This window comes from Eurytemora carolleeae, unplaced genomic scaffold (genome assembly GCF_000591075.1).
Source record: "Eurytemora carolleeae unplaced genomic scaffold, Eaff_2.0 scaffold1062, whole genome shotgun sequence".
NCBI lineage: Eukaryota > Metazoa > Arthropoda > Copepoda > Calanoida > Temoridae > Eurytemora > Eurytemora carolleeae.
The window spans coordinates 101,547-125,145 of record NW_019396975.1 but is presented as its reverse complement, the minus strand read 5'-3'; the positions used below and the strand labels follow the sequence as shown (position 1 = coordinate 125,145).

The following is a 23,599-nucleotide window of genomic DNA, read 5'->3' as shown; positions in this document are numbered from 1 at the left end:
TCTAAAACATATATTTGTATAGATATATATATATATATATATATGTAGATAAATTATTTCCCAAATTAGACCATTTCAAATTTACTTTTTAGACTGATCTCGAGTTTATTGTTCTTGGTGTCTTGTGCAGTATCAACACACATCGGATTAACTACTAAAGTTGACTTCTTTGAAAAACCGGTTTTTGCCGGGGTCAGGAAGTACAAAGAGCATGGAAACCCTAATTTAAAGGAGTTCAGTGAGCACAAAGAGTACAACAAGTTCAAAGTGTACAGAAAACCTAAAAGCATGGTAAACCAAGTTAACAGAGAAGAAGTGAACGAATACAAATCTACTGAAAACAAAGCTTTTTCTGAAGATATTGTTCAACCAATTTCTCAACATTTAGAAAATGAAGAAATCATAAATGCGATAAAAAAGAAACATCCAGAACAGAAAACCATGGAATCTGTAAAATTCAGGAACCAACTTTTTTAAAGAACTGTGAACTCACAACCCCAGTGACCAGAGCTGAAAACTTTAGAATGAAATATCCAGATATCCGATGGATTAGCTTCTCTGGAGTTTAAATTCATGTGGAGAACAAGCAATATTTAAACTGGATATNGGGTGTAGGGTTACAGGTAAATTATTCACATGTTCTTTAAAGTACATACACAGGAATTTGAATGAGGTTTCCTACCCCGATAAATTAGAAATCCTACATGAAGACAAGAATGCTGGAAATGATGCTATTACACAAAATGACTATGAAGTTAAAAGTTTTGACTCAGATAACTCTTATGATGAATTCCCTGAATACACAACACCAAGCTATGATCTTGCGCCAACCCCAGTTATTAATCTTAACTGCTCAGGTACATGTATAGTATACAGTAAGTTACACTAAACTTGATAGTTGAAAGAGGACTAAGAAAGGTCGTCTTTTCATGCCAAATAGTTCCTAAAAAAGGCTGCGCAACTTATGCTTTCCAATTTATACAGTGATCCTCTTAAAACTGTGGAGTATTAAGACGAAATTTAACCAATATTTATTTATAGGATGTTTTTACCAAAACAATTTTATTCAGTAACTTTCAAATGTACTGATCAAGTTAAAAAGGTGTACTCTCTACAACAACAGTGTTTCATCTCAGATTATGTTCAGGATGTAAATATTTTGAAAATAGCAGTTACATTTGCAGTTCAGAAATCGTAGAAGGTAAGCTTTGAAAATTAAAATTAAATGAAAATCTTGTACAGGGTGTCCAAAAAGCATGGGAATTTAGTGACGAATTGGATATCGTCTTTGTTATAAATTAGCATTGTAATACCTAATTTCAAAAGCCATAATATTATTTTGTCTGCTGGAGTCCGCAAGATGAACAGTGAAGACGGACAAGTTTAATCTGTTTGTATACTGCAATTTTCTTTTTTAACTAAGCACGACCGTATGCCGTCAAAACATAAACAAACCAAATGTAAAGCTAGCAGACGAAACTCTTACTGATTACAGCTTTCTCAGTAGGTATCACTATAATAAACCAAAGAATTATTTGAAAAAACGATATCGAATTCGTCACTGAATTCCCATGTTTATTGGGACACCCTGTAGAACAGTATCTTAAGTCTTAAAAGAATGTCAATATTTCATCTCCATGGCTTTTTTAAGGTTCAACATTCAACAAAGGGTATTTTTGTTTTTTATCAGTTCAAATTATGGATATGTTCAACTTATATTGTATTTTTTCTTATTTTTAGAGATTCCAGATTCTATTCCAGATTTCATCTCAACCGTTATTTTTCAAAGTACGAATATAACTGAGGTAAAAGGATATAAAATTCCATAATCAAAATCAATTTACTATACTGACCATAAAAATAAAATAAACAAGGAAAAAACCATTTAAAGAAAAACTTTTTCTGCCTTAATTCTGAGTAATTAAAAAAAATATATTGAGTTTGTTTTGAAATTTAAGACATGTAAACACCATAGAAAGTCTTAAATGTTCTCAATTATTTGGGAGAAGAAAATCACAATTTGTGGTAAAACCTCAATTTATTTTTATTTTCATGAATTTTTAAAATTTCTTTTTCATATTCTTTTTGAAATGTTTAGATTCCTAATTTTGCTCTGGCAGGAAACATGGCAACGTACATCTTGTTTGAAGACAATAAGGCTTTAATCAATGTTCATGCAAATTCTTTCAAAGGACTGGAAAACCTCCAGTATTTTTATTTCAGGTTAATATTGTAAAAAATAAAATTAATAAATAAAGTCGAAAAAATTAATAATGAAAATTATGGAAAAGGTTTTTTTTTTGATTTTTCATGAGTTTAGTACTATAGTGTGTCCCTCATGAACTTTATTATTAGACCTAATTTTTAAGTATGATTCTTAAAACATCAAGCCATTCCAAAATATGTACTTTCAAAATTTACACAAATAAAATGATTTTAAATCAAATTTAAATTTATGAAACAATACCAAAACTAATTCTCAATATGTCAAGATAAAACTAGGAGTTATAACAAATATTGGAAAGGTTACAAGTTTCACAACCATTTGGATGTACACTTTTTTATTGATATTACAGAACAAAGACGACTTTTAAGTACAGCTGTACACTTGACATAAATATTAATGTTGTGTGCGGCAAGATTGCATTTACAAACCTTTGAGTCAAGTTGTCCCGAAATAATAATGAAATAAAACATAATGTGTACAATATGTGTAGGAATAACGATAATGTAAAAAACTGGGAATATGATGAAAATGATGGAACAATATTTTCTCTATTTTCTGGAAGCTCTAAACTTGTTCATCTTATTCTAGAGGATTCTAATTTAACAACATTAGGTAACATTAAATACATTAATAGATGTGCCCGGCGTTGCCCGTGGAGGTTTAAAAACATTTTTTGTAAATTCAAATTGTTAAAGAAAAATTTCAAATTTCTAATTTTTTAGCTATGTCCCCAATTTTGTTCAGCCGTTCAGCCAGCTACAGCTAACATATATACAGTGATAACCAGAAAACTTTGGAATAGGAAGCCGACTTTCAAACTCAAGTAATGAAATTTCATAGCACATTGAACATGAAACACAGCAATTGTGCAATGTAAATAGACCCATTTTACTTAATAAGTAATTTAATAACTTACTAGTAAAGCTATTTGCTTGAAACAACATCAAATGCATTTCGGAAATGCTATAATGTCGTCTTCCTATTCCACAATTTTCTGGTTATGACTGCATCTAAATATTATAGATTATTACATCCTTATCTTACATGTTAAAGGGGCTTAAAGGTGTAATTTTAAGTAACCCACAAATTGTATACCATGTCCTATTTATGATTTTCACGCGGTACTCATTATACCCTATCTCAATAACAATAAGGAATATATTGTCGTTTTTCAATCTTGAATTTTAGAAATATCATTTTAAGCCTTTGTTGCATGAAACACTTTTACATTGGCATTTCAAAATTGGGAGCATTTGAGTTTTGAATAAGATTCTACTGGAGAGTTTTTTAATTCACTGAGTACTCTAAAGGTTTGAATTTTTCCTCGTAGTCATTTACATTTTACCAGTATTTCAACTGCTTTAATAAACATTACTGGGTAATAATATTAGCTTTTTGTTACTGACATATCTGCAAGCCTTTATAAAGTACATTTTTAAAGATAATAACAATAACAAATTTCGCCGATTTTCCTATTTCAATTGGCAGATTTCCAAAAGTTTCAAAAAAATCTAAATTATTTTGAGGCAACACTATGTAATTCTGACCAGCAAAAAACCGTCCCTGTGGTCATGTGCAGCCTTGGCAAAGTTCCGTTAACGAAACGGCGGTTTTCGAAAATTAACTGAAGAGTCCGTTAACAAACGGCAAAAACCATTAATTTTTAAAACGTAAACTAAACGGATTACCCGTTTAAAAAAAATTAACAGTAACAAACGTTAATAAAAAGCTAAAAACGGTAAAGTCTTCTGTGTTTATAAATCATTAACAAATTTTTTTCGCCGTTAACGTTGTTAATACTGTAATGTTCCGTTAACGATTTTTAAACCGTTAAAACATTTTTTTTGTTAATTTCGTAAAAATAGTACCATTAACGGCTAGAGCTGTTGACTATTGTAGATCATTTTCCGTCAATGCCGTTAGTAAAATTGAGATTGTTAACTAACGGTAATTTAAAAAAAGGAAATTATTGTTAACGGATAGAACGTTTTGTTCTTACCTTTAAATTAACGGCAAACTGAAATTTTTTATTTTGAACGGTTAGAGCTAACCCTTAACAAAACGGCTTGAACAAGTTGGAATGTGTCCAGCCCTACATGTGCAGAGTTACCATAGATAATTTGGACCAGATTGGTTCCCCTGTTTGTTGGATACAATCAAATATAGGGACCGGCATGTTGTTGAAAATTAACGGATGATTCTGTTACCAACTGGTTACTAGGGCTGGGCACGTTCCGACTTTTTTGAAATCGTTCCGTTCCATTCCGTTCTAGAACGAGGGCCTTCAGCTAAATCGTTCCATTCTCGTTCCTCTTTTTTTTATCGTTCCGTTCTCGTTCCGTTCCGTCCCGTTCCGTTCCGTTCTGAGTAGAAGAACGGTCTTCCCGTTCCGTTCCGTTCTTGGCGTTCTTAGTTGAAGAACGGTTGCATCCCTCTTGTTCTGTTCTTAATTAAGAACGTTTCCATCCCCCGTTCCGTTCTTAGTAACGGACCATTACAATGTTCTCGGCAAAGAACGATCGTTCCACCGTTAACGTGCCCAGCCCTACTGGTTACCCTGTTACCGACTGATTACCGTTATATTTTAATCATTAAAAAACGGTAATAAAAAAGAAAAAATTAAAAATTAAAAAGAACGAACGGAACGTTCAGTTCTTAGCTAAGAACAAAGAAACTTAGTTTTTACCACAAACTCAAATTTTCTAACCTGACGGTGTAAACCTTGGATATTTCAAACTTATAATATTTGAGCAAACATAATCCATAGTTTGAAATATACCGTAGTTTCGATATAAGTATAGACTTCCATTTAGTCATTGCCGCTAATTTACATATAGATTTCTAATTGGATTATAAGATTCAAATAGATAGATAGATAGATAGATAGATATTTTGTCAAAAAATTAATTTCTTTCAAGTCACCCTTCATTTAAGAAGAGAGGCATGCCTGATTTACGACTTTACGACAGTTGAAACCTTTATCTGATAAATAGTGAGGAAAATATGGACGTTTTTCTGGCTTGAAAAGTGTTCACTTCGGATAATTTCTTCAATATTGTCATGCAGTAGAAATGCGTAAGTCACTTTTATGATGAAACCACAATTGAAAATAATAAGTTTTCAAAATGATAACGACATCTAGTTCAGTCTTGATATAACAAACTTGAAAAGGTGTTCGGTACTTTCCCAGAGGCATTTTCCCAAAGGTGACTTCCCAAGTGGCAATTTATCAAGTTGCAAATTCCCAATTGTGAAATTTCACAAACGGCAACTTTCCAATGGTTAGGTTAGGTCCTCTGAGGGGCTGTAGGCTGCAATGGAGGCTGAGCTCTGCGGCTAGGATGAGCTAGGGGGGCCGGCTAGAACAGGCTGGGGGCCGATTGCTGCAGCTAGGACGGACTTGGGAAGTTGCCGTTTGGGAAAATTGCACATTTGGGAAGTAGCTATTTGGGAAAATACCCTTGGAAAGATACCCTTGGGAAGTTGCCATTTGGGAAAAATCCTTTGGTAAAATACCTTTTCCAGAGTTTTCTGTCTATCACTGCAGATTGTGTAATTGTTTAATTGTTGTTTATAAGAAGGATGAAATGCTATAATCATGATTTTTAAAATTTACATAATTATTTTTTGTATTTAAGCTTCAAGAGATTCTGAGAAAGTTCTTCCCCATCTCGAATACCTTAGTTTGGCATTCAATTTCCTAAGGTGTAGTTTCCGAAGTGTCCTTCCATTAAAACAGTCAAATCAGCTGTCTGGTTCGGATTTATGCAACAAAGACAATGAATGAAACTGGCAGAATTAATCAAGACAAAAAGAGTAATGGTCTTTCTTACTCAGCCTGTCCAAACTTCACTTAAACTTACATTTGAGCTTAATTTTTTATCTAACACTGTCTTTTTTCTTTTTTTTTCGGTCAGGGGCTTAATTTCAGAATTGTCCTTCTTTGCCCTAATTTGTATTTTAGGGTGCTTCGTAACAACTCTTTTTCTGCCATATCCAGTTCTCCTTTAAAGTACTTGAACCTACAGAACTGTCAGATCAGTAGTGTAGAGCCAGGTACAAAGAAAAACAACGTTGAATGAATTTGCAGATTTCTCTTTTTATATTTTGCGGATTTTCATAAAAGATTATTAAAACTGCCAATTTCATCTTTTACTAACTTTTGATAGAACTTAGATTTCTTAAAAAGTTATTCAGTAATTAACGTTTGAAAGCTTACATTCAAGTCTAAACAGGCTGCGCCCCCCCCCCTGGCCCCCCTCTAATTTTTTACTATTAATAACTAGAAATTTAAAGGATTTTTGTAAATAATTATTTTTAATGCATAGGGTAGGGCACAAGGCAGTAAAAAGCCCTTAAATAATGGATGTAAAAACATGTGTAACATCTTGATATTTGTCTGAAACAACAAAAAATAAATTTTTACTTTTTTTAACCCTTTTTTTTGGCATTTTTTCAACCAGCTTCCTAGGACCCAAACTATAAAAGTTATTGGATTAATTTTTTTCAATGAGCTGGCCTTGACAAATTGGGCTATAAACATGTATTTCAAACCTTTACTCATACTTTAAGTCCTACGCCCCCCCCCCCCCCTCCGGCTATGCATAGATTCAGACCTCTGAGCCTTTATATTGTAAAAAAAAACACCCTGTAGATCCAAATAACAAATTGTATACAAACATACGCAGATTTTTATAAAAGGATAAATCAGAGGTAAACTGAAGTTTTTTTTTCTTTTTATTTCTTCTCAATTGTGAATCATTTTAGGAACATTTGAAAATCTACCGTTTCTGGAACATGTTGACTTCCACTTCAATCCAGATCTCTTTATGCCAAGGTTGGAGTAATAAGTATTTTTGATATTTCATGATTTAGAAATAACCAGAAAATTCTGGAATGATTGTTGTCTTTCCTTTTAGTTCAGTTAATGATAAAGGTTTACTCAGGATAATGCTGTTTCAAATTGTTAAAATCAGAAAATTTATAGAAAACAAATTCAGTTACAAAATACATAATACTCACCTCAAGTTACATAATTAATAATTGTCAAACTAAAATTGACTGAAACTATTCCAGAGTTGCCAACAATGAAAGGGTTATGTTAATAATCACAAGTTAAAGACTTTATTAATGTCTTTTAAAAATGCTTTAAGCAAAAACATTGGAGAGAAATGGAATTTAACTAATATTTTTATAACTCAATTATGGTTTATTCTTTTTCTGATTTTTCAGTCTTCTTTGAACTGGTTTTAGTACAAAGATTGTATATTTTAGTTTTGAGGCACCTTTCTATACACCATTTGCAGTCATTGCTGATAGCATTTCAATTACCATACAAAGCATAGGTAACTTATCACCACTAGCTAGTTTTAGGAAAAAGAAATATTAACGTAATTTCATATGATCATCCATTTAAAATATTCATGTTGGATCCTAAAAGTACCCTTTTTACTTTTCCTAGCAACATTATCTACCACTTTGATAATTCAAAAAGGGTGCTGTTGTGGATCAGACATAAAAAGTTTTAAACAGTGGTTAAAGTTCTTTAAAGCATTTAAAAAGTGCAAAAACTGCTGTTTCCCCAAACTGTCATTGTCTGATGAAATAACATGTTTTATGGCTAAATTATCCAAAAATTTAATTTAATTTAGGTTTTGGAAACAATGGGATTGTGTTTGTTCCCACTTATTCTTTAACCTCAATGAAAGATTCATTAGTCAGAGTAAATCTAGGTATTTATACAAAGGGGTAGATATTCTCATAAATATTCCGTCCCCCTTAATTTTATTTTTCCCCACCTCATTAAATTTGGGGTTAAAAAATTATTCATGCTGAAATGTATGAAGGTTTTGGTAAAAATTACCAAACAAATAATTGCCACTTAAAGTTGCAATTTTACACATCTACCCAAAAACCAGTTCCCCTTTGAAATTTTTGAAGTATTAAAACATAACATTAGTTAATTTAAATTTTTTATTGTAATAACTATATATTTTTCAGCAAATAATCTATTTCAACAGATTGGTTCCACGCTAGGTAATAATTTGTTTTGATTTGCACATTTATGCAGAAGAGACAAGGTAGGTAGTTAATTTTGTAATTTCAGGAAATTCAACTTTTCCTGTGATGTCCAACCTTACTGAGCTAATTCTAGACAATTGTGGGATTATTACAGTTGCAGACGGAACCTTCACAAACTTAGGAAACTACAGAAAATTTAAAATGATTGCAGAAATAAAACAAGCTTTTAATTTTTTTTAACTTTTATAAACTAAGACACTTTTTGTTATATTTGAGAAATTTAAAACTTTTTTGCATAACAAACTTTAAACTTTTTAACAATTTAGATAATAACTAAGAATCTTCTCCTGACTTCAGAAAATTAAGTTGCTTTTGGTTCAATTAGGAATCAGAACTTTTTGTTGTTTGATTCAGAAAACAAAATTTTAAAAATTTTTAAATTGTTTTCTTCTCAGTTTCATTGGAATTTCTATCCTTGAAAAATAATCCGCTGGTTCAGCTTTTTCCAGCCCTACTCCTTCCATCCCTTCACTCATTACATATACAGGTTAATGTCATTCTTCCATTGCAAAAAACAGAATTTATTTAAGAAATTTTTTTTATGTGATGCATAATTAAATTACATTAAATATAAAGTTTTTCAAAGTCTTTTAAAAATCTTCTTTTTATCTTTAAAATCTTACTTTTCAACCTGTAGCAAAGTAATGAAAGAAATAATTTCGGGATGTTCTTAATAGACTATTTTGCCAACCGTCCTCTATCCGACCAACAAAATTTTCCCCATAACCACATAAAAAAAATATGGTTTGGTAAATTTTGCTTTGGAAGTTGGGTAAACCCTAGAATTTTTTAAGCTAGATGTTTTTGTGTTAACTTGAAAAACATTTATATGTCAATTTTTTATAAAGTTTAAATTTAACATTTACTGAAATTCTAAATTAAGATTTAATTTTTTGTTCTTGCTGTAGTCAGAATGACAATCTTAAAAGTTTATGTATTTTTGCAAAAAAAAGTTTCTGAAAAACAAAATTTGCAATTTTTATAACTATTTAGGTGAATAGTCCTGAGTCTGCTTGCTTCTTTATTTTCCCCGGTGGTATTTTTCAATCCAGGTAATAAGGCACTATTTTTAATTTAACACTATAAAGCCGGAGGGGTCTGAATCTATGTATAGCAGGGGGGGGGGCGTTTGGCTCCCCCTCCTAGAAAAAGGCTTAAGAGAATAGGTATAGGGTTGAAATGCATGTTCTTAACCTAATTTTTCAAGGCCAGCTCATAGTAAAAAAAATTGGACTGATAACGTTAATAGTTTGGGTGCTAGGTAGGGTTGAAAAAAATGCCTAAAAAGGGTCAAAAAAGTGAAAAAAAATATTTTTTTTTGTTTTAGACAAATATCAATTTCTTCATGCATTTTTCAGGGGTTTTAAAAAAAAATAGTTTTAGATCTGTAGCTTTAAGCACTCACAAGTTATGGGCTATTTTAGATTTTTTTTACAGACTAGACTTTTTTTCCGCCCTGTACCCTACCCTATAAATTTAAAAAGAATTTTGAACAAAAATTCCTTTAAATTAATATTCATTAAAAGTCAAAAAATTTCAGGGTGATTGTGTCAAAAATGAGAGAGCTAGGACAAAAAAACTATGTGGGGGGCGCCAAACGCCGCCCCCCCCCGCCTGTCAAGGGTTAAGTTGCACACTTGTGATGCAGATGACTTAAAGCCAAATAAAGCAAAGTTATGCCAAAATCTTTTCTTATTTTTCAATTGTTTTTTTCTAAGCACAGAACATCACTGAGACTCAAAAATCTGGGCAGTAGGAATTAAGAAGACTTTACTTAAACAATATTACAAATGTGTATTTGGGTTTTTTATAAAGCTCATACACATTTACCACTAGCTTGTGTAAAAGGCACAATTTCTATGTGTCATGTTCATTGAACCATTTAACATCCTAACTTGGGTCCAACAGTCGTTTTCCATTTTATTTTCAGGAATATGAGTAATCTGAGAGATCTGAGATTGGAGTCGGTAAACCTTGAGAGTTTGAACCATGAACATCTTCTCGGGTTAGGACAGCTGGGTATTTTTTTTATGAAAATGTTTATTAGAAGCACTAAAAGTAACCTTGAAGGTTTGATTTCAAAAACATCTTCTTAGATTAGGACACCTAGGTTTTCTCTTTTTTGATTCAATTAATTAACATTGTTTTGGATAAGAACACTTAGGTTTTTTCTCTTTTGATTCAATGAACATTCTCAAAAAAAATATTTTATGATTAATCGTAATTTTCTAAATTTACTTTTTATTCTAGAAACCTTATCTCTCACTGGATCCTCAATAGTAGAAATAGAGTAAGATTTTTTTTAGATTAAGCATAATCATAAATCAGAGTTTTTTAATGAATGTCTAAACATGATTATAAAATATTTCATTTGATTCACAATTTGAAAAATGTTAACTTCAACATCATACTGCCAAAATTCAATTCTTAACTATTGTACAAAGTACAAATTTTATTATAGAATGCTTATAATATCACCTTGAATCAATCTTCTCAGAGCTGAAATTTTAGAATGGTGGATATTGAGATTGATCCTCTCTTTTTGCTAATCTCAAGACTAATTTAGTCTTCAGATTAATTTATAGAGATTATAGATGTGCTCTTTAACTTTTGAAAAACAGGTTTTTAATTTTAGAGCATTTCTGGTGTTAATGGTGTCATATCAATTGAGCTAATGATCAATTGAACAATTGTAAGTTTTGGATTAAAGGGAGTGACCGGCTATGTAAGGTATTTGAACTGTGTATGCAGTGTTGTTGAAAGCTTCTTTCGGATTTATTTGAGACATATAAAATGTTTAAAAGACCTGTAAATCCTGAGTTTGAGCGCAAATTTGATGTTCAAAACTCCTACTTTGGGGTTGGATACGTTTTCAGAATTAGTTTTTTTAAATTATTAAATAACCTGGACATAAAATGTAAAAAATTCTACAATAAACTACAGAGGTCATGTATAGGAACATGTTTAGAAAATAAAAATTAATCTTTTCATCGAAAAAAAGTAATCTTGTTCAATTATTAGTTTCTATTATCTCATTATTTTGGTTCCTCTTTATTCACAAAGAGTTTTGGAGATTTTCTAGAATTATTATTGAAAAGACGACATTTCAAGAATTTGATGAAATCTGCGAATAAATTCAAAGAAAATTAGAAATTCAATATAATAATAAAAACAAAATAATCGATTTTAGCGTTAATTTATTGACAAATTTCTTTTGAGAAATATGTTCCTAACCATCTAATTAGACTACTGTATAATTTTTACTTTATATTTCGTTGTCGTTATTTGATAATTTAAAAAAAAACTAATTCTGAAAATGGTCAAATTGACCCCCCCAGCATATCCTGGTTTTCAAGTACCCCAGCAGAGATAGGGTTAATATGTCTCAAATGAATCCGAAAGAAGCTTTCCACAACACTTCATACTCAGTTCAACTACCTTACATAGCTGGTCACTCCCTTTAATCATTATTAAGACAAATGTTCAAAATGGCTATGGTCCTCAAACCTGATAAAATATGTTTTTTACTAAGTTCAGGTTAACATGATTAAATTTATATTTAAGTTTAAATGCTCTAAAAGCCGGCTTGTGAACAGCTGACTTTAGTTGAATCAGATATTAGTCCAATCAATTGGGATTAAGGATATCCCCTTCTGAAGTTTTCAGCTCTGAGCACCTAAAGTCTGAATAATCTAAATTTGTAAAACAAATGTATATTAAGCTGATGTGGTTTTAAAATGTTAATCAGTTTTCTCAATCAAGAGATTAAAGCATATTTGCTTTGCTCAATTCTTGGTATGAATTGAGTATGTTCTACCAGATGACATCGTCAATTTTGTATGTCCTGATGATCTATCTATCAGATAAAAATCTAACAAGAGACATCTAATGGCAAAGATCATCCAAAGTGCGTCAAAAGTTCAAAAACTTGTCGGATAAGGTTGAAACTGCGGTGGCTGGGAGGAATCCAATGTTTGATCTGAGTCTAAAACTAAAGAACGAAAAGTTTTGACTTAAATTTTAAGTTCATGGTGAAATGCCACTTCTGACTTAATTTAAACCTGAACTTTAACCATGAGGTTAAATATTTAACTCGCCGAAATCGACGAGTTAAAATTTAAACACAGGGTTAAAATTTTTAAATCCCGCAATCCCTATTTGCCTATCATCATTCATGGCGGTAAGGAGCATTCAACTAATTACGATATATTTAATAAATTTCACGTTTTAGATTAATTAATGTTTGCACGTAAACCCAAAATACGGTTGTAACTGGAAATATGTTTTGTTTTCCGTCACGTAAATAATTTAAAATTTAAAATCAGCTGATTACCAATAGTTACGTAATAATTCTTTTCTCTGATTGGTTCATATTTTCCCGGGAATTTAAAATTGAGAAAATTTAATATTTAAGTAGCTATTCATTATTTTTCAGAACTTTTAACCTCGAACTTAAAATTCGCGCATTCTTTAGTTTTAGACTCTGTTCTATGGTCGGGTCAGGATAGAAGGGAAGAATCATGGCCTGGAGTTTTCTAGAGAGGAACAGTGTGGACAGTGGCCGCAGGGTATGGACACATTTGTTCTACCATAGCATAAAACAGTGCTGAGTCCAAATTCTAAAGATGAGAAGTTACACAATTCATAGTACTGCTTTAAGAACTCACAAATTTCGTGAAACTTCGATAGGGTGCAACTTTATTACTTCATACCCTTAATAGCTTAAATCATGGTAAGATATTTTATATAGTAGGGTGGGTCGATTTTTCACTTGTCTTACATTGAGCTGAGGGGGTTTACAGGATATAACCCCCTAATGAATCTACCTTCTATTAAATTTCAAATAATTCTAAATTTAACCCCTCCCCCCACCCCTCCCCTCCTCAAGGAATGAACCATGTTTCAGAATATGTAAAAACCTCTACAATCGAGTTTAAAAATGTTTAAAATAGGTATCACAGCCAAATTTTAAAGATGTTGTAATTAAGTTTCTTTCAATGAATCATTAATTTGTTTGTTAAAAGATAAAAACTCTTATCTTTTTTAGTCATAATTTCCACTGAAACAGTTATATTTAACTGCTTAGAGAAAGGTAATACAATTTAAATATTGTTAATATGATTTAAAATTACATTTATGAATTAAAACTTTTTGCTTTTTCAAGTAGTGTGATTTTTTCTCTTTGTGCATTAATTATTTAATCATTTCAATCAAAGTTGTTGAAATTTATTTTTCATTAGCAGGTGATTTATAAATTTTAGTAAATATACTATCCTAGTTCATATTTTATTGCATTGAACAATTCTGATGCTTTAAAAAAATGGCAAATATATTTGTAAATTTCTAGCAAATATTTTTGGTATGATTATTTTATGCGAATTCAATGTTTCTTATAACCTTGATTTAGTGATGTGCTATTCCAGCAATACTACCTTACTACATTTTTTGGAACTAGTTTGTGTAAGATTTTAAGCAAACATCTTCTTTGAATTTCAGCATGAGTGGAGAATTGGAAGAAAATGAACTAACAGAAATAGATGCAGTTCGTTCAGTAAACAATAATACTAACGATGATCACATCTCATCAGAAAGGCAGTCTTTTGTAAACACCCTGGATCATCATTCTGATAGATACAATATTTCTGTGTCTGAAGGGCTTAAAGTTCTCATTATCATTAACAATGTTAAGTTTGAAAAAGCAAACAAAAATTTGCCAACAAATAAAAGATTATCTGAAAGAATTGGCAGCGATGAAGATGTTAAATATATCAAGAAAACCTTTACTGACTTAGACTGGAAGATTGATGTAGATCTTGTTCTGCATGATCCGAGCAAATGTAAAATCAAAGAACAAATCAAAGTCATCCAAGACACAAAGGTTCTTCTTAGCTGTATTGCTGTTTTCATTATGAGTCATGGTGAAGAAAATGATACAATTTGGGCAGATGATGATTGTTATAATCTCAAAGAAGATATTATTGAGCAGCTAGCAGCTGAAAATTGTCCATCTCTAGCAGGCAAACCTAAACTTGTTTTTGTGCAGGCATGCCAAGGGGGGCATGCTGATTCTGGAACCTGGGTGAAAAATAAAATCAAAGATTATTCTGATGCAACTGCAACACCAAGTAACATGGAGACAAACTCACAAAAATATGAATATGTAAAAATTCCAAATTATGCAGATATTTTTGTGTTTAAATCAGCATACACAGGTTACCTATGCTTTAGAAACCAAAATGGATCATGGTTTGTGAGCGAACTTTGCAGTATTATCTCCTCTAGTACCCCAGATATGGATTTAGGCTCCATTGCTCTGAAGGTCACAGAATCAGTCTCAATAAAACAAAGTTCTTCAGACAAGAAGAAACAAGTACCTATGGTTCAAAGCACCCTATTGCGAAAGATATTCTTAAAAGAACCAACTGCTATATCTGAAACTGCAGCTCAAATAGTAGAAGAAGTTGATGGAAAAATAATTCGGCAGAAAAGCTCAAGATGGAAAAGAATAAAAAAATATTGCATGGGAGAGAAAAAATAGTAGCATAACAACAATGTTTAACACTATTTAGTATTTATAGTTCTTTATTGATCAGAACTATTATTTTAGTTAGCCCTTTGATTTATGTAAATTGATATTTTGTAAACTATTATAATTTAAATAATTGTTTGGAAGTACAGGGTGTCCCATAAAACATGGGAATTCAGTGACAAATTCGATATTGTCCTTGTTATGAATTAGCATTGTAATACTACTAATAATAATTTTATGAAAACGGTAAAAGACTGTAAATATGTGTATATATATTTGAAAAGATGATATTGAATGCGTCAATGAATTCCCATATTTATTGGGACACCTGGTATGTAATATTTCTGTACAGTGTGGTCGGCGATTATATCAATATAGTGAATAAATGCTGCTTAAAAGCTGGACATAAATCAAAATCGAAATCGAAAACCATATTCATTTTATTGATTAATGAGACAAAAACTAATAAAAATTTATTTAAGTATTTAAAAAATATATGATATGAATTATTGGAGTTATTTTACCATGTAGAAAACAGATGGTAATGTTAATTAATTTCTTATATTATAGCTGGATTTGGCACCTTGATGGCTTAAAATTTGACCAAGTACTCAAAATTTTACTTTCCAAGTAAAGTGGGCATTACGTTTATGCAAATGCTTGCATTGATGTACAGGTTTGGTGCCAACTCAATGAAGGCAAATGTTAGAGGCTTAGAGCACACACATTTTACATCAGCTGATGTAATATAACTTAAATGCAAAAACAATCTAAAAAACCTAACAAATAATTTGGTGCTGGTAAAAATACAATGATTATTATAACAGAAAGTTATGATAATAGTAACTTGCAATGTCATCATCGAGTGATAAGATTGATGTGTTCCTTATTGCAAAGATTTGAGTTTTTAATGTATTTAAGATTCCTTTGGTTCTTTCAATTCGGGAAATTGTAGATCGTACATTTTAATGTTTTTACTGATATAATTCTGTAGATTTATATAGTTCTGTAGATCTATATAGTTCTGTAGATTTATATAGTTCTGTAGATCTATAAGTTTTGCAGATTTATATAATTCTGTAGTTTTTTTTTTATTTCTGTAGATTTATAAGCCCAAAACATATTCAAACATCTTAAGTTACAAAGGAATTGAGTAATTGCTTTAATACTCTAATCCCTTTATCTTTGAAACAACATTATAAACTTTAGATATATCAAACTATGAAATCTATTACTGAATTATTAAATGATTTTACCATTAGTTGCAAAAACATGGGGATTATAAAAATGTATTAGTAGCAAAGACTCAATTACTTTCAAAGTCCATAACATTTCTCTAATTTAAGGATTGAAAAACAAACATTTAATCATGCTTTAATCTTTTTTTTTACTGCAGGAGTCTGGTTTTTTCTGGTCTTACAAACTTAAGAAATCTATCGTTAGGTAACAAAAAGCATCAACAACAAAATACTCTTGACAAATTGTGTTTAAATTTGTTTTTTCTTACAGCTTACTGTACAAGTGATACACCTTTAACATGGAGCACATTGCAGGTTACACGACTAATATTGAATTACATAATGTCAATTTAGGGTCCAAGTAAACTTAGAGTAAAGAGCACAAATTGGATAATTAATTTTATGATTGGAAATATGAAAAAAATAAGGTTTTTTATATTGCATAACTCAGGGATTCTTAAGAGTCAGGGGTAGCCTATATTCAATTTTATTCGTTTTATTTTGTTTTCTTATAGTCCTTAAGAGTGCTTAAAAACTTGATGTAAATTGAAATAGGTTTTGAGGATTTCTTACCAAATGAGCTAAGAAAACTTATTTGGGAAATTAGATTTAAAATTTGGTGATGGTGATGAACCTAACCTCTGTAGATGTTAGTTCAACATTTTATTGAAAATATATTTTGGTCTGGGATGACCCTTATAATAACCATCAAAATTAATAATAAAAAACCACAAGAAAATAAACAAACAAAAAAGAGATTTCATAAAAAATGGGCTGTCAAATGGACAAAACTCAGATCATTAATTGAGGGAAAAAAATAGTTTAAAAATATTCACTTTTTAAAGAATGTTTTAAGAAAATTATTATTACTTGACTACTACTACTTATGTTTTAAAAAAGCAAGAAAAGTTTGAAAGAAGTATTCTGAATCATTAATCTAAACAGAATGATGTGTCTTCAAAATTGCATAACTTTTTTTTCTGCTTAAAATTTGATTTTTTTCTTCTGATATTTAATTTAAGAAACTCCTGAGCTATATTGAAGATACACCAGATCTGTTGAGAAAAATAGATAAGAGAAATGATTTGGGACTTATACTTCCTCATGCCATTCCTGTATCCATGGATGTTGTAGCTCTGTATCCTAAAGTTCCCTGGGAAGAAGGGTTCCTGGGTTCTAATATTTTTAAATTTACAGAGGGAGGGAGCAGCTATTGGGACCAGGGCAGCTCCCATATATGCAAACATATTAATGGGGGAGAATAAGATGATGTAGCAAGAATGAACTGGCACTGCATTAGAGTTTTACAGAAAATTTATTGATTGACTTGTTTTTTCTCTGGCTTGGATATAGAGAAGATTTGGAAAAGTCTACTATCTATGTATAAAGTTTACAGCTGAATATAGTTATGAAACCAGGTCTGTAAATTATTTAGATATAAAGATATTTGTTGATGACCAGGGTTATATGCATACAGATCTATACAAGAAGGAAAACAAGAAGAATAACTATCTTCTCTCTTCAAGCGGTCATCCGAATCATATAATATAACTAAGAATGGAGCACATTACGCCATGGGAGGGTATGCTCCTGCAGGTTCTATTTTAGAAAAACCAGCTCTGGAGAAAGATCTTGGTGTTATAATAAGCACAGATCTTAAGCCTGCCCTACAATGTCAAGCAGCAGCTAAAAAGGCCAACTCAGTGCTTGGAAGGATGGCAAGAGCTATATCATATAGGGACAAGAGAGTCTGGTTAAGTCTATACAAGGTCTATGTTAGACCTATTTTGGAATATTGTGTGCAAGCCTGGAGACCATGGATGGCCAAAGATGTAAAAGTGTTGGAGGATGTTCAGAAAAGAGCAATTAGAATGACGTCTGGTCTTAAAGGGGATTCATATGAAAAGAAATTAAAGGAGGTCAAGATGACCAGCCTAGAGGAGCGCAGGCAGAGAGGAGATATAATACAAACATGGAAAATTCTGAATGGTAAAGACCAGGTTCAGGAAAACCATTGGTTTCAGAGATATACTGAAAACCAAGGACCTGAAACAAGGCTGTCCTCCAACTCAGTGAACCTTAGACACAAACCCTTTAGAACTGATGTACGCAGACATTCTTATGGAGTAAGAGTACCAAAAATATGGAATGACATTCCTATGGAAGTGAGATCTGAAGTGAAAATTAATCAACTGAAAAACAAATATGATGAATTTATTAGTGCTTAATCTCAGTATGATAACAAGTAATGGGAGTATGGAGACCTTCCAGGAGATTTAAGTACCTGTAAAGCCCATGATCCGCATAACATGGCCACGCACGTGGCTCTCTTTGCGTGACTACTTCAAGTATTCAAGTATTCAAGAATATACCGTTCTCACTGGGGCACAGAGCACTCTGAATCTGCTGGAGTGAAGAGTTATTAAAGAAAAGACTAGAAGATCTGGAATAAGATCTGGTTGAGAGAGGATACAGGAGAAGATCCATTAAATATTCCTTCATGGATGTGAGGAAGTTTAAAAGACAGCAGGCACTGAAGAAGATAGTGAGTAGCAACACTCTAAAAAACGCAATTTTGGTCTTTAGCATCAGGCATCAAAGCTCTTCTGTCATATTTCAAATTTCTTCTTTCATTACTCAACTTTTGTTGAATATTTTACAAATTTACAATCTAACAAAACTCATTAATAGCTTACACATTGTTCTCTCAGCATGTGTCTAACTTTGTCAAATGACATCTTTCTTTTATGTTTGACAGTTTTCTTTCATTTTAATAAGCCAATATTTTAGTTTGTGTAAGATTAAACAAATTTTGATTTATGATTAATCAAACGTTGAAACTGCTGCTGGGCCGGCACGGCTGGCTCGGAGGGGGAGGGGGGGGGGCATCAGGACCGGGGGAAGAATCAGCTGAATTATCTAATTAGAAAAAGCAAGTCTTTATGAATTTAAAAAGTTAACCAAAAAGTTATGCAAATTTGTGCTCTTTACTCTACTTTATCTGATATGTTCAGGCCGGTTTAGGTAAATAACTGTATTTGGATATATTTAGGGTCCAAATAAAATTCTGTATCTAGATATGTTAAAGGTCCAAATAAACTATTATTGTAGATATGTCCATGGTTCACTTAAGTAAATGTCTGTACCTAGATATGCCCAGGGTTTAAGTAAACTTCTTTATCTAAGTATATGCCCAGTGTTTTAGTAAACTTCTGTATCTAGATATTCCCAGTGTTTAAGAAAACTTCTGTATCTAGATATGCCTAGGGATAAGTAAACATCTGTATCCAGATATGCCCAGTGTTTTAGTAAACTTTTGTATCTAGATTTGTCCAGGGTTCAAGTAAACTTCTGTATCTAGATGATATGTCCAGGATTTAAGTAAACTTCTGTATCTAGATATGCCCAATGTTTTTGTAAACTTCTGTATCTATATATGCCCAGTGTTTAAGTAAATTTCTGTATCTAGATATTTCCAGGGTTCATGTAAAATTTTGTATCTAGATATGTCCAGGGTTCATGTAAACTTCTGTATCTAGATATGTCCAGGGTTAAAGTAAACTTCTGTATCTAAATATGCCCAGTGTTTTAGTAAACTTCTGTATCTAAATATGTCCAGGGTTCAAGTAAACTTCTGTATCTAGATATGCCCAGTGTTTAAGTAAATTTCTGTGTCTAGATATGTCCAGGGTTTAAGTGAACTTCTGTATCTAGATATGGCCAGGGTTCAAGTAAACTTCTATATCTAGATTTGTCTAGGGTTTAAGTAAACTTCTGTATCTCAATATGGCCGCCAGTGTTTTAGTAAACTTCTGTACCAATATATGCCCAGTGTTTAAGTAAACTTCTGTATGTAGATATTTCCAGGAGTTCAGTAAACATTCCAGGGTTTCAGTGGATATATCCAGTGTTCAAGTAAACTTTTGTATCTAGATATGTCCAGGATTTAAGTAATTTTCTGTATCTTGATATGTCCAGGTTTTAAGTAAACTTCTGTATCTATTTTTTCCCAGGGTTTATGTGAAATTATGTATCTAGATATGTCCAGGGATTAAACTTCTGTATCTAGATATGTCCATGGTTCACTTAGGTAAATGTCTGTACCTAGATATGCCCAGGGTTGAAGTAAACTACTGTATATATATATTCAAGGTCCAAAAACTACTATTTCTAGATATGTTCAGGATTCAAGTAAACTTCTTTATCCAGATAAGCCCAGGTTTTAAGTATACTTCTGTATCTAGATATGTCAAGGGTTCAAGTAAACTTCTGTATCTAGATATGTCCAAGGTTCAAGTAAACTACTAATAGCAGATATGTTCAGGGTTCAAGTAAACTACTTTATCTAGATGTTCAGGGTTTAAGTAAACTACTGAATATAGATATGTTTAGGGCTTAAGTAAACTACTGAATATAGACATGTTTAGGGCTCACATGAACTACTGATTCTAGATATGTTCAGGGCTCACGTGAACTATTGAATCTAAATATGTTTAGGGTCCGATCAAACTTCTGTATCTGGATTTGACCCATGCTTCATTTTCAATAGAAAATATGAGTCATATAAAAGAGTTCACCTCCTATAGGAAAATAGGTTTGTAATATTTTTTTTACAGGGATTTTTTTTGTACTTTTAGGTGACTCATAATGCAGGCATGACTTATTATGGTCCCTTTTAAACATAAAAAATATAAAGACATTTTTATTGTTTGTTATTTATTTTCAATATTAAAAGAAACATATTCTGATTAAATAAAGAAAAAAAATAAAACTTATTTTTTTAGAACACCACAATGTTTTATTGTTACATTCTTCTCATTTCCTGTGCTTCCAGTATCCCATTCTATTTCTGCCACTTTTATTTCCTTGCTCAAGATTTTTACTCGTTTTTCCATTGTTTCTATGGTGTATATTATTACTTTTTCTGAAAGAGCTACCGTCTGCACAACTGCAAAGTTTAAAGTCAGGTCTAGATTTGTCGGCACATGCGCCACCTTTTGCTGCTGGTGGTAGAACCGCATCCGATCCATCCTTTAGAATATTAGAAGAACTAAAACATTTAAGTCAGTACGAGCTGGTTTGACAATGTAAGATTTTCAAAGGAATTGGAGACTCGTCAAATACTGTAACTGTATTATCTCTTCGTCCTTGCAACCTAAGATCGGAACTTTTGTGGATGTTGTTACTCTTGATATCCAATGAGGGCCCTTTTAAGTGGATCAATGCTTGATCACTCAATCAAAGTTATCCTTGGAGGGGCTAAACATCACTGTATATTGATTTGTTGATCTACGAAAGATTGAGATCAACGCATGATCCCAAAATTTACAACACAATAGTTCTGACTTTAAGTGTTATTAACTTTTTATATTTCAAACTTGTTTTGTTGATCTTAAAGAATTCAAAGTTTGATATATCAAAGAGCTATTACGTATTTAAACTTTAAAAAGTTAACGGAAAATTCTGTTAGCAAATGGAAAGATTTGTTAGTGAACGAAAAAAAACTGTTGATATAAAAACACAAAGAGCAAAAAAAGATTTTGATTATCAGGTTGCAATGATAAAGGGAATAAAAAATTTGAGTTTGTGTCAAAGTTTGAATTAAACAATCAGATTTTTCAATTAAATAATTGGTCACCTTACAAGCTCCGGGGCAGATAGGATAGGATCCATCTGCACATGGAGGCTCCCTTTGTTGTGAACTGGCCACTGCTGTACAGCATAGTAAAATAATAACATCTGCCCTCATTCTGTGTTGTGCCCTGTTATAAATATATCTATTTCATTTACCCTATTCCATATGGGGGAAGGGGTGGGGGTCGAGGACCCCCCTAACAATTTTTGAAGGGCTTAAACGTTAGGCTCAAATCGTGACTTTTATACCTACTGACTGAGTCCTCAGGTATACTGCCTGAATGCCTTATTTTACCTTTACCCGACTAAATCTATATTTAGACCTACTTCCGGTCATTGGATTTCACATTTTCATAGCTCTTTGGAAAGCTTTGCACAATTTTTAAAAAAAAATTTTGCCTAGATTTTTGCATAGATACCTTTAAAGAGAATTTGCATATTTTCAGTTTTACTTTAATAAAAAATTTTCAAATATTTTTGCATATTTGAATTACTTTGAATTAAGGGCTTTTCTAAAATGAATAATTTATCTTATTTGGCACACGTTTTGTTTTTGCATATTTTTTCCGTAAAAACTTGATATTGCAACAAATATTTGAAATTTTGAAAATTTTCAAATATTTATGCAGATTATTAAAGTAGAGCACAACAGCTTTCCAAAATAGGGTTAAACTCTATTAGTTTTAGGTTTTTTTTTCATTAAAATTCACTCTAATTATTTCAAAGATCTGAATTCGTGGTTTTTCATAAAAAATGCTCGCGGATTTTCCATAAACTTTGCAACTTCATGAAATTGAAGATAAATATTGCTGACAAGCATTCTCGATCCTTTTTAGCCTTCTAACTGAAATTAGGAAAGTAATTTTTTAAATTTAATTTAAAGATTGACACCTGTGAAAAACTTTTTTGTTTTTGAGTATCTTGACAGACAATATCAATCTGTTTAATCAGAGGAAAAAACAGCAACTGCAGTTACTACTTCTGTCAGGGGTTTCAATCCGCTTAGAAAAACAAGACGTAATATTTCTACACTGAAAACATTTTAATGTCTGTTGTTATTAAAAACAATCTGTGTTTGTTTATGTCTTGAAATTAGATTACACTATCAACACTAAATTATGACTTAACACTTAAATTTGATGTCACTATAACATACATTCAAATACATTTTAAATATAACATACATTCAAATCCATTTTAAAATATAACATACATTCAAATCCATTTTAAAATAAAACATACATTCAAATCCATTTTAAAAGTAATGCTTGTCGTTTTTATTACAAAGATAAGAATTCATAAAGTCAACTTTTTTTCTGACATTTATAGTTCCTTTAATTTTTTTTATCGAATAATCGTAAAATGACTTTATTTTGGAAAGAACCCCATCATTCAAATTACTATCAATAGTTTTAGTGTGTCATCAGTCTTGTCTTTATATATTTATATATTAAGAAGTTCTGAATTTGACGGGTATTTTGTCAGCAGTTGATAATCCTGTTGATCTTGGATTTGTCAGGTAGTAAACAATCAAAATAAAATGAATTTTAATTCTATCTAAAAATAATAAAAAAATTATTTTCAGCAGTTTCAAAAATTTGAAAATTTTGGAGATTGGCTGCAATAAAATCAGGTTAGACTTACTTCATAACCATTTTTAATGAATTAAGACTGTTTGACTACTCAAGATGGTTAGGAATGAAAGTCAGGGGCTAGAAATTCCGAACTTAAACAGTTTTATTTTCCTTATGTATACACCTATTTAGTAAAGGTTACAGCGGCTCTGAATTGATATATTGATGTAGATCTTAAAAAAGATATTTTTGTAGACAATAAAAATAGAAGAAGAAGAAGGTTGGGATGCTTCCTCAGAATTTGTCAGTCTAGATT

The 23,599-nt window shown here is 31.4% G+C and overlaps 2 protein-coding genes and 1 long non-coding RNA gene across 3 annotated transcripts in view; 2 read left to right on the top strand and 1 right to left on the bottom strand.

Moving 5' to 3' along the window:
• Positions 1-92: 92 nt before the first annotated feature.
• LOC111710691 (toll-like receptor 13) overlaps positions 93-23,599 on the top strand; it is a gene marked incomplete at its 5' end in the record, with an annotated part of 35,784 nt that continues 12,277 nt past the window's right edge. Inside the window, 22 exon segments of the mRNA XM_023484813.1 lie at positions 93-461; positions 661-857; positions 1,148-1,201; positions 1,741-1,805; positions 2,099-2,223; positions 2,718-2,839; positions 5,866-5,932; positions 6,192-6,283; positions 6,995-7,064; positions 7,502-7,572; positions 7,879-7,959; positions 8,228-8,263; positions 8,334-8,429; positions 8,704-8,795; positions 9,302-9,360; positions 10,239-10,327; positions 10,559-10,598; positions 16,234-16,280; positions 16,347-16,390; positions 20,573-20,669; positions 23,165-23,228; positions 23,295-23,342. Of these exon segments, the coding sequence (XP_023340581.1) occupies positions 93-461; positions 661-857; positions 1,148-1,201; positions 1,741-1,805; positions 2,099-2,223; positions 2,718-2,839; positions 5,866-5,932; positions 6,192-6,283; positions 6,995-7,064; positions 7,502-7,572; positions 7,879-7,959; positions 8,228-8,263; positions 8,334-8,429; positions 8,704-8,795; positions 9,302-9,360; positions 10,239-10,327; positions 10,559-10,598; positions 16,234-16,280; positions 16,347-16,390; positions 20,573-20,669; positions 23,165-23,228; positions 23,295-23,342 (2,025 nt within the window).
• On the top strand, positions 12,832-15,009 carry LOC111710697 (caspase-7). Its single transcript, XM_023484816.1, has 3 exons — positions 12,832-13,040; positions 13,356-13,400; positions 13,805-15,009. Exon 3 carries the CDS (start codon positions 13,806-13,808, stop codon positions 14,844-14,846), a length of 1,041 nt encoding a protein of 346 aa, XP_023340584.1. The 5' UTR covers positions 12,832-13,040; positions 13,356-13,400; position 13,805; the 3' UTR covers positions 14,847-15,009.
• On the bottom strand, positions 20,914-22,709 carry LOC111710698 (uncharacterized). The gene is made up of 3 exons (XR_002767108.1): positions 22,601-22,709; positions 21,714-21,837; positions 20,914-21,106 (listed from the first exon to the last, which is right to left on the bottom strand). It is a non-coding gene; the product is annotated as an uncharacterized LOC111710698 (long non-coding RNA).

What these genes read in the sequence shown, in the direction of transcription:
- LOC111710697 (XM_023484816.1), top strand. Translation starts at nt 13,806, where the DNA reads ATGAGTGGAGAATTGGAAGAAAATGAACTAACAGAAATAGATGCAGTT.